Source organism: Pagrus major, chromosome 1 (genome assembly GCF_040436345.1).
Source record: "Pagrus major chromosome 1, Pma_NU_1.0".
Classification (NCBI taxonomy): domain Eukaryota; kingdom Metazoa; phylum Chordata; class Actinopteri; order Spariformes; family Sparidae; genus Pagrus; species Pagrus major.
The window spans coordinates 9,388,160-9,403,180 of NC_133215.1; the positions used below are offsets into that span (position 1 = coordinate 9,388,160).

The 15,021-nt window shown below is 41.4% G+C and overlaps 1 protein-coding gene across 2 annotated transcripts in view; it reads left to right on the forward strand.

Annotated features, from left to right (window-relative positions):
• The first annotated feature begins 3,828 nt into the window (after positions 1-3,828).
• The window catches only part of radil (Ras association and DIL domains), a 29,632-nt gene continuing 18,439 nt past the window's right edge, over positions 3,829-15,021 (forward strand). Inside the window, exons 1-6 of one of the 2 annotated variants that reach the window (XM_073477326.1) lie at positions 3,829-4,053; positions 7,453-7,556; positions 7,836-7,950; positions 9,498-10,002; positions 14,276-14,391; positions 14,493-14,669. In XM_073477326.1, the coding sequence (XP_073333427.1) occupies positions 7,867-7,950; positions 9,498-10,002; positions 14,276-14,391; positions 14,493-14,669 (882 nt within the window). In that variant the 5' untranslated portion in view covers positions 3,829-4,053; positions 7,453-7,556; positions 7,836-7,866. Of the gene's footprint in view, positions 4,054-4,491; positions 4,552-7,452; positions 7,557-7,835; positions 7,951-9,497; positions 10,003-14,275; positions 14,392-14,492; positions 14,670-15,021 lie in introns of those variants that run through there. The other variant, XM_073477387.1, reaches the window with a different exon arrangement.

The following is a 15,021-nucleotide window of genomic DNA, read 5'->3' on the forward strand; positions in this document are numbered from 1 at the left end:
AGAAGGGAAAACCACTGTATGACTCAGCACTGCCAGACGACTGACTTACTGCCACAACCGATAGCACACTACTACCATAAACATCTCACACTTGAAAGGAAACTGAAGCTATAGTATTGTTGAACAATCCGGCCCAATATTAAGGCATCTCAGGTGTGTGTGTGTATGTGTGTGTATGCTTGTGTGTGTGTATGTATGTGTGTTGACTCCCATGAATCCAAAGCCTCTAATCGGCTGAGTCTATGTTTACACGTGAACGCATGTACCTTGAACACATAAGAAGTATATTTGAAATATGTACGTACTCTTCGTGTTACGCTGTATGTGTCGGCACACGGTATATTGGACAGGCTTGTGTAATGTGATAAATGTGGCTAGAGGACCAAAAGGTCAAAGTATTCATAGGTGTAAAAAAATACTGCTCCTGTTCAACATCTTCTCTCTGCTGCCTGTCTCTCAGGATTTGGATCATTCGGGCTTAAAAGCCCGTGAAGCCACATTCAAGGACCACTAAAGCAGCTCGGGTTGTTCGGCTGCAGCAACGAAAATCTGCATACAGGATCAAATAGCTGTGAAGCTGCTTTCTTTAATGCTGGCACCACTCCATACAGCTTCACTTGTTTACTCTCATCTCCAAGTAGGGCAGCAAGTTTTCTGCAAGCTTTATGTCTGGTTAATATTTATAAAGTGACCAAACAGGAGAAAAGCTTTAAAGCAGATAGAAACTGACGCAGAACCTCCTCAGATGTTGCAGCAGCGGATGTGTTCATAGATTATAATAAGGAATAACAAAATTTGCTTTTAGATTTGCATCAAAATACACTGTGATAAACACTTGAATGTGCAGTAGTTCTTCAGCAGTGGTTCTCAACCTTTTTTGAGTCGCTTACGCCCGATACACCTCAATCTAAATCTATTCCCCGGTCTAAAAGATGTTTTTTATTTTTTTTCTGGCGACCCTTCAAAATTAAAACGCGACTCGGTTGAGAACCAATGTTCTAGAGAAAAGGATTGAGGCAAAATTTGCCTGATCATACAATCATAAGAAGTTTTAAGCGGGTTCACACCAAAAACAGATCACACGTTCCTTAACTTATGGCCGAAATTGAACTTTTTTTAATATATTCTGCTCACAAGCAGACAAACGAAATGAGATCAAGCAAAGGTTTTTGGCAGGAGTGACAAATATTATCAAAGTGTTTAACAAAGGGTCGGCTGTGCAGGAACTGTCTCCTTTCACTGCACCTGAACAAGTCCTATGGTCTCTAATGTACTTTCATAGTGTTCATTTCTAAATAACAAAAGGTTTTTGCAGTTACGACTTACCAACCAGCACATGAATGCATCATTATACTGCAGGTTCAAAAAGAAAATCTAAATCATAACTTGAGATCCATGAAACCCACCAATGTTTAAAAAATAATCTGGATTTAACAAAAATTGTTTTATTATCATTTTGTTTTTTAGCCAACAGTAATTTAATGTCAGAACATTTATCGAGTCCATTTGTCACATTTGGAGTAAAACTCTTCAGATACACTCTTAAATTTATGAGTGCGTTTTAGTATTTGTACTGTAAATGTTTACTTGAGCCTCTGAGAAACACCCAATGATTGAGAATGTTTGGAGTACTCGGGGGGTATTAAAGCCTATCAAAGCCAGTATGTGGACTCGCTCCATGGGCAGGTTTGGCGACGGTGAGATGAAGTCTTTGAGGATTTGACGTGTGTCTGTCTTGTCTCGTTTATTCTATCTGTCTCATTCAGACATACAGTGCCCACCTGACTTTGTATGGAGTTTTATAAACTCTCCATGAAGCCTTCATGGACCCTCTGTACATTGTTTATAGACGCTCTGTGATTGTGGAGCTGCTGACTCTGTTCTCAGTGATTATACTATCTCATATTCTTTTTCTCTATATATTTTTCATTCGAGTTTATTGTGTCTGTGGTGCTTTTGTGCTGTGATAAGCCTATATGATGCCAACAATGCTTTTATCTTTTCTATTTCTCTTGTAATAAAAAAAAAGTTTTTCATGCAGTATCTTTGTGGACTCCACATTTTCTAATATTTATTTGGAAAAACAACTTTTTGTTGGAAGAGACAGCTGAAGGTAAAACTGCAGGAGCATTTTGCTAACTAGTTTGAAATATAGAGATATATTCGGATGCTGCAAAAACATTCTTAGACGCATGTTGACAGAACGATCCGCAGATGTGTCCAAGTTATATTCTGGCTACCAAATGTATTCAGAATAAATGTTTTCAACCTTTTCAAGCCTATTTTAACTTAACCAAACTCTCGTGTCACGTATACTGAGGTTAGCTTTAGATTTAGGATCACATATATAATTTAAGATGGCATATAATTTACCATTTATTAAATATGGTTATATAAAAGTGTTTATTTATTTAATTAACTAAATTAAAAGTTCACTGTGTAGTTTTGGGAAAGAGTTTTAATCAGAAGAAAAAGATCTTTACTGTATAAACAAACTCTCTTTGTTTTCATGACTGAATAAACTGAAAAAACAAACTGACCTTGAAAAGGACAGCACAGTTTCATACTGTTTTACTTTGTTTATATGTGGCGGACCCTGCCACCTTTCTAGCTTCAAACAAGTTTATTCAGTTATGGAAGAAAAACATATTTCTGAGTTTGTATTATTGCCTCATTAATATTGTAAATATGAAAATTCTGACTTTGAATTTCTTCTCCAAAACTACATAGTGCCCCTTTAACCAGCCTCATCCCTCAGGCAGAGTTTTTGGAATAAAAGCTTTTATTCTGTCATTGCAATTTTCAATTGAAGATGATTAAAAACATCTCATCACATCTCATTAAGACATTTTAATCAGAGGGGAAAGATCTTTATTGACCATTTTTAAGCCTAAACAAACTAAATAAACAAACTGACCTTAAAGTATTATATGATTAGTACATCTGAGTTTCTATTATTACTAATATTGTAATTTTGAATATTCTGACTTTGAATTTCTTCTCCAAAACTACATAGTGCCCCTTTAACCAGTCTCATCCCTCAGGCAGAGTTTTTGGAATAAAAGCTTTTATTCTGTCATTGCAATTTTCAATTGAAGATGATTAAAAACATCTCATTAAGACATTTAATCAGGAGGAGGAAGATCTTTATTGACCATTTTTAAGCCTAAACAAACTAAATTAACAAACTGACCTTAAAGTATTATATGATTAGTACATCTGAGTTTCTATAATTATTAATATTGTAATTTTGAGATATTCTGACTTTGAATTTCTTCTCCAAAACTACATAGTGCCCCTTTAACCAGTCTCATCCCTCAGGCAGAGTTTTTGGAATAAAAGCTTTTATTCTGTCATTGCAATTTTCAATTGAAGATGATTAAAAACATCTCACCACATCTCATTAACAGCTTGGGGAAGACATTTTAAATCAGAGGAGGAAGATCATTATTGACCATTTTTAAGCCTAAACAAACTAAATTAACAAACTGACCTTAAATTATTATATGATTAGTACATATGAGTTTCTATTATTATTAATATTGTAATTTTGAATATTCTGACTGTGAATTTCTTCTCCAAAACTACCCTTTAAAATGGGATCCTCATTATGTTGCGCGCGTACCGCCGGTGTCCGCCGGGCGGCGCCCTCTCCGTGCACTCGGGCGCCAGAGCAGGTGCGCCGAGGTGAGGCAGCGCCGAGCAGTGGCTCGGCTGTTTCCGCCTCGGCTCGGCACCGAACCGCTGTGGATGTGGGAATGCGGTTGCCGGAGGCAGCGGGCATTGCTGGACACTCGGCGGAGATGTGCGCACAGACACCGGAGCCCTCGGTGGTTGGCTGTTGTCCAAGTTAGCGGGCTGTTTTTTTGGGGGGGGATGTGGCTGAGAGCCCCGGTGTCGCTCGGAACAGAGCAGCTGGGTGTTTTTTTTGTTTTATTTCCCAACCCATTTTTTTTTTTCTGGGGATTTTCTTACCTTGTTGGGGAGACGGAATGAGAGAGGAGCCAGGAAGGATTCCCCAGCAGCACCATGGAGCCACGCACTGCAGACAGCGTGAGTACTAACGCAACAGACACCCAGGAAAGAGCCCTCGAGGGACTGGGCTCGTCACTGCTGGAATCGCACCTCCAACTTTTCCAGGGACCTATTTTTTTTTTTTTTTATTCACGGGCAAAGACGCGCCACAGCTTTCACCTCCCTCCCTCGTAGTTAAAGAAAAACCAGAAAACCAGCTAATTTAACGGGGTTGTTGTTGAGTGTTGCTCACGTGTGGAAACAGTGTTGACGCTAATTGATTGATAATTGTGTGCGCGCGTGTCTGAGTGTGTGTGTGTGAATCATTAGACACACCTGCCGGTCGTCAGAGGCCGGGGCTGCTCGCTGTCGCCGCCGCGCCTGGCGACTCATCAGCGGATTAATTTCTGAGGATTTTCTCCTGCCTTTTGTTGCTACGGCGGTTGCTACTGACGACCGCGGAGCCCGGAGTCGTAAACAGACGGACGGGCAGTAAAAATTAAAGGGCAGACCCGGAGCAGCCACAAGTTCTGGCCGGTATTAACGAAAAAAAAAAAAAGCATGTCAAGTTTCCTCCACGCAGTCTTTATTTCTGACCTTCTCGCAGTCTAGACAAGGACACACAGCGAGTGTGGAGAAGTTGTAGTGTGTGTGTGTGTGTGTGTGTGTGTGTGTGTGTCATGGTTGGGTAATGTAACACAACCTCCCGGGTCACAAATGCAAAATTTAGGCCTCCCTCTCTGTTTCTCTCTCTCTGTGTGTGTGTGTGGACGCCGGAGGGGTTTGTTGGCCCCAGGATTGAGTTAACTGCGGCCAAGTAGCCAGATTACTGTGGATTAGCAGGCATTTAAAATAGTCACGTTATCCCACCAGTGCCTGCAGAGTCAGCTACAACAACACCTTTTAGGCCGCCTGCCAAAAATATTCGCTGGAAAAAGAAATGATACACTGTGTGAGTGGATAGTTGCAGTCGACACAGCCTGCATGAGCTGCAAGGAGGAAAAAAAAAAAGAGGTCCTGATGTAACCTGCATGAGAAGAGTGTCCATCGGTCAAGAGAGTTCACCTGAGAGCCAGGAGTGAAGCGTGACTCACCTTCTGCAGGGACATCAGACCGTGTCCATTGAGATCTAATGCATGACCTGGATGCAGGCAGGACACAGAGCTTTATCATTTATAGTTTAGGATTTATTGAATCGTTTGCATCAAGTTCAAGCCAGGAGGAAACACACAGTCAGTAAACAAGTCAATTAGATTAGAAGCTGAACAATGCAAAAAATAAATAAAAACTATTAGAGCTCAATTAAATGAGTAATGATTACTGGAACAAATAAAATAAAAAAATATTGCAATTAAAAATGTAACAAACAAGCCACTCCAAACAAGAAACAGTATCCAAACTAGGATGTAAATATTAAAACAACCTTTATTATAGTGGCTAAATTATTTTAAAAAACAGTCATTCATAGTTTAGGATTTATTAAATCATTTGCATCAAGTTCAAGCCAGGAAAAAAACACACAGTCAGTCAGTACACAATTCAACTCAATTAGAAGCTGAACGATGCAAAAAAAATAAAAACATTAGAGCTTGATTGAATTAATAATGATTACTGGTAAATAAATAAATAAAACAAAAAATTGCAATCACAAAATGTAACAATCCACTATAGCTGAGACGATATGGTGTTATCAAATGTTGGATATTGCCTGAGCCTAGTTTTGACCATTAGGTCTGCATCTAGTGGTCCTGGAGCCCTGAAGTAGTCTTCATCATCCCCCTAACATGTCATCCCCCCCAATATCATTAACCTAACTGTGCTGCGTATAGATTATCCATGTTACTGTCTGCAGTTTCATGTTGGATCAGTAATATTCTCTTAGCTGTTCACTACAAATACTCAATTCTATACTAAATTGTAGCCTTTATACTCTGTAGAGCAGTGCCACCTTCATGATCGACGTCACAAGTCATAATGTGTATTCGCTGAAGAGAAAAGGGTCATAGAGACACATTGCTGCCTGTAGTATTCCTATAATGTTCCTTTAATAATGTAGTAACAGATGTAGTTTTTATGATGGGGTCAGGGGCCATCTCGCTGTTAAAGATGAACAAATCACCTTGCGTCTGCACCAAACAAACATGTTCTCTTACATCTGGGGAACATCTCTGCAACGCTATAGTACTTATTTATTCGGCTGTCACAGATTTTACCTTCATAAAAATTGAAGCTTTATGCGATTTGGGTATTTCACTTGGACATATTGTGCTTTCAATAATATTTTGATTAATTATTCAGCCCTGTTGGTGACGATCAACCAACTCACAGCTCCTAGAAGATAACACGAGACACTGGTTAAATGAATCCAGTGAACTCGGCATCTGAAATCTAATATGTCTGTAACCAACTGCAGGCGCAACTTGACTTTTTAAAAGAGCAGCACAGTTGCCTTCTGCACAAAAATCCTCCAGATTCTGCCAGCTTGAAGCTGTACACCGTCGAGGCCCAGTACTCTGCAGATGGTTCCCAAGGCAAAAAATATCTCTGGCAGGCACTGAAGTGATATTGATTTGCAATTTTGACTCTGGTGTGAAAACAACTTAGTTCTGACAACAAATCATTAAAAAGCTGAAAGCCACAGCAATATTATCTGATTCCCCGAGGATCTGGAAAAGAATCTGGCCTCAGTGATCCAGAACCCGGCACGGACTCTTCAGTCTGTATTTAGGCCTGTAACTGAGGATTGTTTTCAAGATAATCAATTAATCATTTAGTCAATAAACTGTCAAAAGATGCTTATCACAGTTGCACAGAGCCCAGAGTAAAGTCTCCAAAGATTCTTCATTTACTGTAATACAAAGAAAACCAGCAAATCCCGACAATTAAAGATATAATATGTAAGAATTCTGCATTAAAATGTCTTTTAAACAACTAGACTTTGTCAATATTTCATTGAGTTGTGTACTTACATTATTCAAAATGTACTGTACTCTTTTCAAACTCAGAGAAATCCACAAGTTTACTAAAAGTAAATGTGCGTTCATGAAGTCGCCTGGTACTTCCAGGTTGGACTCAGAGGAAGGAACGAGACTAAACGTAGCATGAATAAAACTAAAATATCACCTTCTCCGTGAGTCACATCACATTTATTATCATCAGCCATGGTGAAAGTGTTTATTCGCTTCAAACAGACAGATTACTGTCCGACAGTGGAGGTCATCTCCACGGATCACTGCTGCAGTCAGGTTGATACACAGGAGTGAAGATAAATCCACTTTTTAATGCCAGAATTGTAAAAGAAATCCTGAGCGCTCGTCAGTCGTTGGTAAAAAAAGCTCCAGATCAGAGCAGAATCTCGCGGTACAACGGGTGTTTGTTCCTCCAGAAGGTCCGACTCTGCCCCCCCTGACTCTGACTCTTTTCTTTTTGCTTCTCCAGTGTGAAAGATGACAGTGAAATGAAAAACAAAGCATCTGACCCTCAACTGTAAACTTTTCCCTGGTGCTGCTGCACAAAGGAGTGACAATACTGACAGCATCAAGGTACACACACACGCACACACAACACACAGTTTCTGTCATTCATCATGGTGTGTTTATCGTGGATACATTTTACAAAATAGATTTAGAGTAGATTTTCTTTACCTTCCAGATCTACAAATGTTTCCCAAGTAAGTGTGTAAGAGTTAACTGTGTGACCATCCTCACCTTTTTATGCATGCACTTTTTCACATGACTGCGTGTGTGTGTGTGTGTAGATATCTGAATCCTTTACGATGGATTCAAGTAAAGAGTTTTAAAGCGTATTTCCTCGCTCACCAGTTGTGGAGTTTGCGAAGCCAACAGCAGCATCATGTTCTACGGTTCTTCCTCCGGGGCCAGTATGTCCCTGCCGTCCAAGAGCCGCCTGAAACGTCAGAGCAGGACCTTCACACAGGTACACGCATGCACATAAATACACACTCCCATTTTGGTCTGAACTCTTTTGGTCTCAGGAGACTAACCTGGTTAAATAAAGGTCAAATTTAATGATGAGAACAAACACAGAAGCAAATACTAATAAATTTTTTTGTGAGAGCTTGGCAGCGTGCCAACACCTAAATTTGATGTATAGCATATTGTGCCTTCTTCTAAAGGAAAGGATCTTCTTAAAGGATCAGTTCACCAAAATTGCAAAAAAAACCTTAGAATTAATTTGCCCTGTAGCTATGTATTAAGTTATTGTTTTATTTATCTGCTGTAATGTTGTTTTTGGATATTGTTTTTTCTTTCTTCAATGGTCGGTCCACTACTTTGTTCCTGACAAAAAGAAATCTCAACAACTACTGATACATTTTGTAAAGACATTTATTGTCTCCAGAGGATGAATCGCAATAACTATTGTGACCCTCTAACTCTAGATTCCACCAGATATGTGTCCGGTCAGATGCTCAAGAAGCCCGGATAGAAGCCCTGCGTATCTGCTCTGGCAGGGTCCGGACTGCCGGAGCTGGGACGGAGCATGAACTGTACTTAGCTACTTTAATGTAGTATGATCAATACCTAGCACAGCTGTACTTGTATTGAGTTCAGGGATGTAATTAGCAAACGTTAACATGCTAGCATGTCAGACAAAGATTGCGAACACAGTAAACATTGCTCCTGCAAAACATTAGCATTTTAGCAGTGTCACTGTGAGTAGCATTTTAGCATACTGATGTCAGCATTTAACACATTTAGCTTAATGCTGCTTTGCGATTCAGTACAGCCTCACTATGCTGCTAGTGTAATATTACAGTTCCTAAGGCAAAAAGTTCTGTTCAACTCTAATGCACGAATCTCAAAGATGATCCAGAACCAAAACAATCTGTGTTGTTGGACACCACCAGAGGCAAATATGTTTTCTGTGATTTGGTGAACTGATTATTTCATATACAAAGCAAGAAATGCATACGGATGCAGAGACTGACATAATCCACTCATCTAATATCGGACTGACGCCATCGATCCATGTACCGATCCAGCGCCATCCCTTTTTCAGCTGATTCATATGGGTTGCTCTTAGTCTGGCCCCTTAACTGAGACCAATTTGCCTTGGGAGACCCTAACCCGATACTACCCCTGACAACACAGCTCCAGGATCACAGGGACACTCAAACCCTTCCACCACATGGCGATTCTCTGGTGGTTCCTTTATTTCTTTGTCACCCAGAATTGTATGAGTTAGATGTATGGATGGTAGTTGCCCTGGAGCTTGCACAGTTGGCTAACTCAACTCAACATGTCCCTAGTTTGGAGATATTTTAACCTTGCAACACAGAAAAGCAAGACAGCAACTTATAATGTATGTGAGGCCAACGAGGGGTGGAAGTTGTATCTGTATTGGCAGACAAAGTTGTCGGAATCGGATCAGAACTAAAAGTGGATCAGTGCAACTTCACTGTAGATACTGTCTGGGATAAAGTGACCGTACAGAACATTCAGCATTGTTTGTCTGTTCACCAGGTGCTGTACCGTACTCTGAGCTACAGAGACCGTGTCCCAGTAGAAACTGGAACAAACACTCGTGGGGACCGGCGCTCGACGACTGAACCCCCAGAGCGACCGGCGGATGATCCGGCTGAACTCTCCACACAGAGCTCGGCCCCCGGGGTCCTGAAGATTTTTGGAGACGAAATCTGTGCCGGTGCCAACTACAAGAGCGTTCTGGCCACGCCGCGGTCCAGTGCGCAGGAACTGGTCAAAGAGGCGCTCGAGCGTTACTCGCTCAACAAGAATGCTGCCCACTCTTACGTCCTGTGCGACGTGATCGGGCGTCTGGAGGGGGGAGGCGGGATAGGAGAAGGAGGGTGGCGAACTGAATGTTTGCGTGCGCTGGGGGACAACGAGAAGCCGCTGTTGCTCCAAGAGCTGTGGAAGCCCCGAGAAGGACATGCTCGCAGATTTGAGTTGCGCAGGAGAGCCGAGGTGGAGGAACTCAACGCCAAGGAGAAGGACACCATCACTGCTGGTGAGGAGACGCACACATACACACACAGCAGCTGGTCTAATTCCCTTCCTTTCTTGACATGTCAAACTCAGCAGAAAAGCACAGCTCGTTACCTCCTCTGCAGTGAGTGTGTGTGCGTGTGTGTGTGTGTGTGCGTGTGTGTGTGTGTGTTTGTGTGTGTAGATGCTGAACAAGAGCTTTTCGTCACAGTTATTATCTTGTAGGGAAGATTTTGTTCCTGGGTGATTACCAGTGGGATTTTTTTTGGGTGGAAGTGCTGTCCTGTGAGCACAGTGTTTCATTTGGGGTTTTTATTAGAAACACACAGACTTGCTTGTGCAACTGAGCACTTAAAGAAACACACACACACACAGACACACTCACACACAGACAGTGCAGTGGAAATGCATGGACAGCTGGTCGATTGATTGAGTGAAAGCTGAATCCTTTGCGACCGGAGGTGTGGATGGGTGTGGGCACTCTAGTGTTTTTATGAATGACACATCCTTACATCAGTGAAGAGATATCGTTTCTTGCACAAGGCCAGTACTGGGTCACGCCTGAACTGTGTACACTCAAGTGATATTACAGTTTCCAGGTGAGATTCACACTGTTCTCAGATAGATTCCAGTTGATAACATCGAAACAAACTGCACAAACTCATTATAAACCACTGTTGTGACTTCACATCTGCAATGCAGTAATATTACTCGATGTTTCCTTCTGGAAACATGAAGTGACCTTTCCGTAGATTGGTGTACTGATTGATAATTGATGAAGCTTGCCATTTACACACACACACACGCACCCTTTGTACATCCAGACATTTATAAACACCCAGTTAGTGCTCAGAGACAAACTATTTTCAGCCTCACAGTCACACGTTGCTCTTTGCAGCCACACTAACATTTCTCATGAAGCATGCCAGGGTTTACTGGTTGCCATGTCAACGTCTGTGGTAGCTAGACACTCAGTCAACAATCTTTTTTTTTTTTTTTTTTTTTTTTTTATTGTTGCACACAAGAGTTGGTTAATATTATCTTGTGTACATTACACAAGATAATATTAACCAACCTGTAGAAGCAGTGAAAAAGGATACGTTTGGTGTTATTCTCGATTCTTTCAACAAATCCCATGAAAAGACCAGAAACCAAGACACGTTAGACAATCCCTGTGCTTTCTGACAACTCCAGACTGTCTGTGTCACAAATATAGCATATTAATGATTTGTTTTGCATGCTAAGGGTTTCTGCTTTTTTGTGTTTTTTTGTGTCAGAGACATCCACTGTTTTTTGTGTTTATTTTAAACAAGGCTTGCTCTAAAACAACTAAATGTTAATGATTAATGATTATCGATAAATCGCTGTTTCGAATTTAGCAGATTATGGATTTTTTGACATTTAGAGATGGACAAATACATCAAAAAGTATGTTGTCACAAATTACAAATACTTGTTCATCACATCACAAACTCCAAACAGGGGGCAGCATAGCACCAGAGTCAGCGCTATCTGCTGCTAACTGTAGTTGCTGATCGCTAGTTAGCTCAGTTAGCCAGACTGGGAACTCAGAGCACCATGTGAATGTTGGTGTTTATACTGCTGACTGGTTAGCATGCTAACTTCAGAAGATACCCGAGCAACGCAAATACAAGCTCAATTTTTATTTCTTTACATTTTATTGATAATGTTTTTGTTTTTTTTTTAGGTTTTACATATTCACTTGGGATATGGGTGCATATATGTGTGTGCATGGAAAGTGAAACACTAAAATATCCCTGACTAATTGGAGTAGTGGTCGTATTGCACCTTTAGCCGATGATCGATTGTTTAGACAGCCAACTATCAATTCAAGAAATTGCCTAAAATTTGCATCACTTCTGCTAGATAGTGGATTTGTTGAGGACTCTTTTCAGCGTGGATTAATATGCATCCTGTGTGCTACTGAGTATTTACAGCAGGATTATGTATGGTGGCTTGACTCTAAATAAACTGCACTGTTCATTGCAACAGTGTGGCTCACTGATGTGTTTTTAACAGCATGTGGATGACAATGGAGCTCTATGGCACAGAGGAATAAGCTTTATCAGGCTTTAGCAGCACAGACAATACTCAGTTTGTTTGTGGGATCAATTTATTGTTGGTTTTGGTCTTTTTTATTGGATTTGTTGACAATAAGCAACATGACGATTATCACCAGCCTTCTCCTTTAAAAGCATTCCTTACTGTGCTTAGAGACATTTCAGTTTCACAACTGTTTTCTCCTGAAAATAAAAACAAAAATATTATCGCAGCAAAGAATGCCTTCTGGGAAAGAACTGTTTTCTTAACAAATACATCTTAATACACATATTTTCATTTTCGCACTAACCTTTTCTCTTTTGTGTTATAGTGTTTACAAAACTCACAAACCCTGGAGTCTCTTTCTCTTGTCTTTTTTTCCTCCCCTGGTGTTTCTGTGAGCTTGCATGCACAAGTGTGAATTGTTAGACACATTTTTTTTTTACAATGAGATGACATTCTAAGGGTACGGTAGGATTTTCATTAATTACGCAAAGGCATCACGGCCAAATAAATTGTATAATCAAGCTTCAATGATACAATCTGCCTTCCCAGTTCTGCTGGTTTCATTCCCACGTACCAACCCACTGGGAAAACAAATTGGATTCATGATGAAATCAGAGACAAAAACACTCAAACGGAGCCAGATAAAAGCACTAAGCTGGCCCTAGTTTGTAATGAAATTGTGTCCTTGACTACAATAGTTTACTAATTTGACAGTGATATGTTGGAGGGGAAAATCCTGTACCTCATACCTTTAACTGTGTATCTCTCCTTACTAACTGCTGTAGTGAATCACTAAAGCACCACAGACTCTTTTGCTCCACAGTGCATGCATGTCCTGTGGTGTGCAGTTGGTGTATGTGTGTATTGGGGGTTATTCAGAGGGTGGTCAGGGTGTTTTTCCTTCGTAACCCCTCCCCACCCCGCTGTAGGGCCTAAAACCTCCCAATTCCTGGCGGCTTTAATGGGTCGGTCTGGGCTGGGCAAACACAGAAGCTCCCCCCTGCGGTGCGGTCGAGTGGTACAGTCCAGCTCTAAAGGTGGGGACTGGCCTCAGGTAGGGTGGCTGTCAGTCATTGCCATGGAGACCACCTCTACCTGCGTTGTCACCAGTGCCACCCCCATCGCCAGTGATTCAACCAGTGAGAGTGTGTGTGTGTGTGTGTGTGTTATTCTGTGTGAGCCATCGCATGGCCTCAAGTTCAAGTCATGAGGAGCTGCTCAGTTCACCTTCATCAGGTTCACTGTCGTCAGCCACATGCGCTGCTCCATCCAGCAACATCTACTTCATCCGACTGGTTTTGTTTTCCAATCAGCTCACACATGACTGTTGTGTCACTGCAGCCTGAGAAGCTGTTTCACTCATGAGTCAAACAAACATGCTAACAATGCACATGTTACATTTAAAGGGACGGTTCATCACAAAATCAAAAATCCATATTTTCCTCTGACCTGTAATGCTATTTATCCATCTCGATTGCTTTGTTCAAGTGTTGTTCAAGTTCAAGTCAAGTCGATTTTATTTATGCAGCCCAAAATCACCAATCACATTGCCTCAGTGGGCTTTGCAGTTATACTATTATTATGATTATAGAATATATGTGAAGAGTGTGGATGCAGGAGGCTGACTGAGCAGGCGGAGGCATCACCAAGTGGTGTTTGAGCCACACAACGACCTCTACAAGAGGACAGGCCACACAAGATAATTAGCTAAATGAATATCAGAATGTATACAGATATCGTGGAGGACGCCATTAATTAATGTTTACATCCTTCACTGTCACGAGCACGAGCCTCTTATCTATGAGTAGATACACGCTTCCTTCTGTGTGATGATATGGTTGGCAGGTGTAGGTCAGTAGAAAGAAAATAGTTCCTACATCGAACTGCTCACACCGAGGTCTGTGGATTATCTTTAGTAACCAGCTCATGACTTTTGGTGCTCAATTATATTAGAATGAATTCAGACATCTCTACTGGGATATCTCCAACAATTGGCAACTCATGGCAAAACAATCTATATGGATAGATAACACTATGTGGTTTTGATTTTGGGGTGAACTGTCCCTTTAAGTACTTTCTTTTTATTTTACCTTTCTTTTCTTCTGTGTCCCCAAATTCTCTCCCTCTCCCTGCGCTACTCCTTTTTATTATTCTCCACCTGTCCTCCCTCTTGTCCTTCTCTCTCCCTCCTTGTTCTGTCTCTTGCTCCTCCTCTGCGCCTCGCTGTAGATATTAATGCTCAGGCTCGTAAGCTCCAGAGGAACAGGGCGAAGGGGACGCTGACCCTGCCCCGGTCCAGCAACTCATCCTTCTGCCGCAGCCTCAGCGAGACCAGCCTCAACCAGGTGGGGGCCGCACACTGAAGCCTCGTCAGGATAATTGATTGTAATTTTTAATGGAACTGTAAATCCTGAATGCTTGTGTGTGTTTCTGTGTGTGTGTGCAGCTGGGAGTGGGCGACGAGCCCAAACGTTATTACTCCACCCTGCCAGGGCCCTTAAGGGCTCGAGAACGCGAGGCAGCGTCCAGCGGTCGGAGGAAAGAAGAGGGGAGTCAGGGAGGGGTGAAGCACTCGCTGTACCAATCCCCGCACCTCCTGCTGCTGCAGGGATACAACCGGCAGGTGAGGGAGGGAGGAAGTACATGTGTTATGACTGACCACTATACCTGATTATGTCAACATATAATGTATTACATATTAATAGTTCATTTCATTTAAAGTAATAAGTTACTTGACAATATTACTGGCTGTGTAGAGTAATGGGTTACTGACTGCACTTCTTTTTGTAACTTATTTCAGAATAACCACAGAAGTACAACTAGGCATTATAAAATGGAAGAGGCTGAAGTTGTTTTGCTACTTTATCCTCAGCACAACCTGGTCTCTATGGTAACTTTAGCTAACCTTATGAACCTTATGGATTTTTGCTGACAAGATTTTTAAAAGCTGGTGATTCTACTGTCGACAGAGGCCC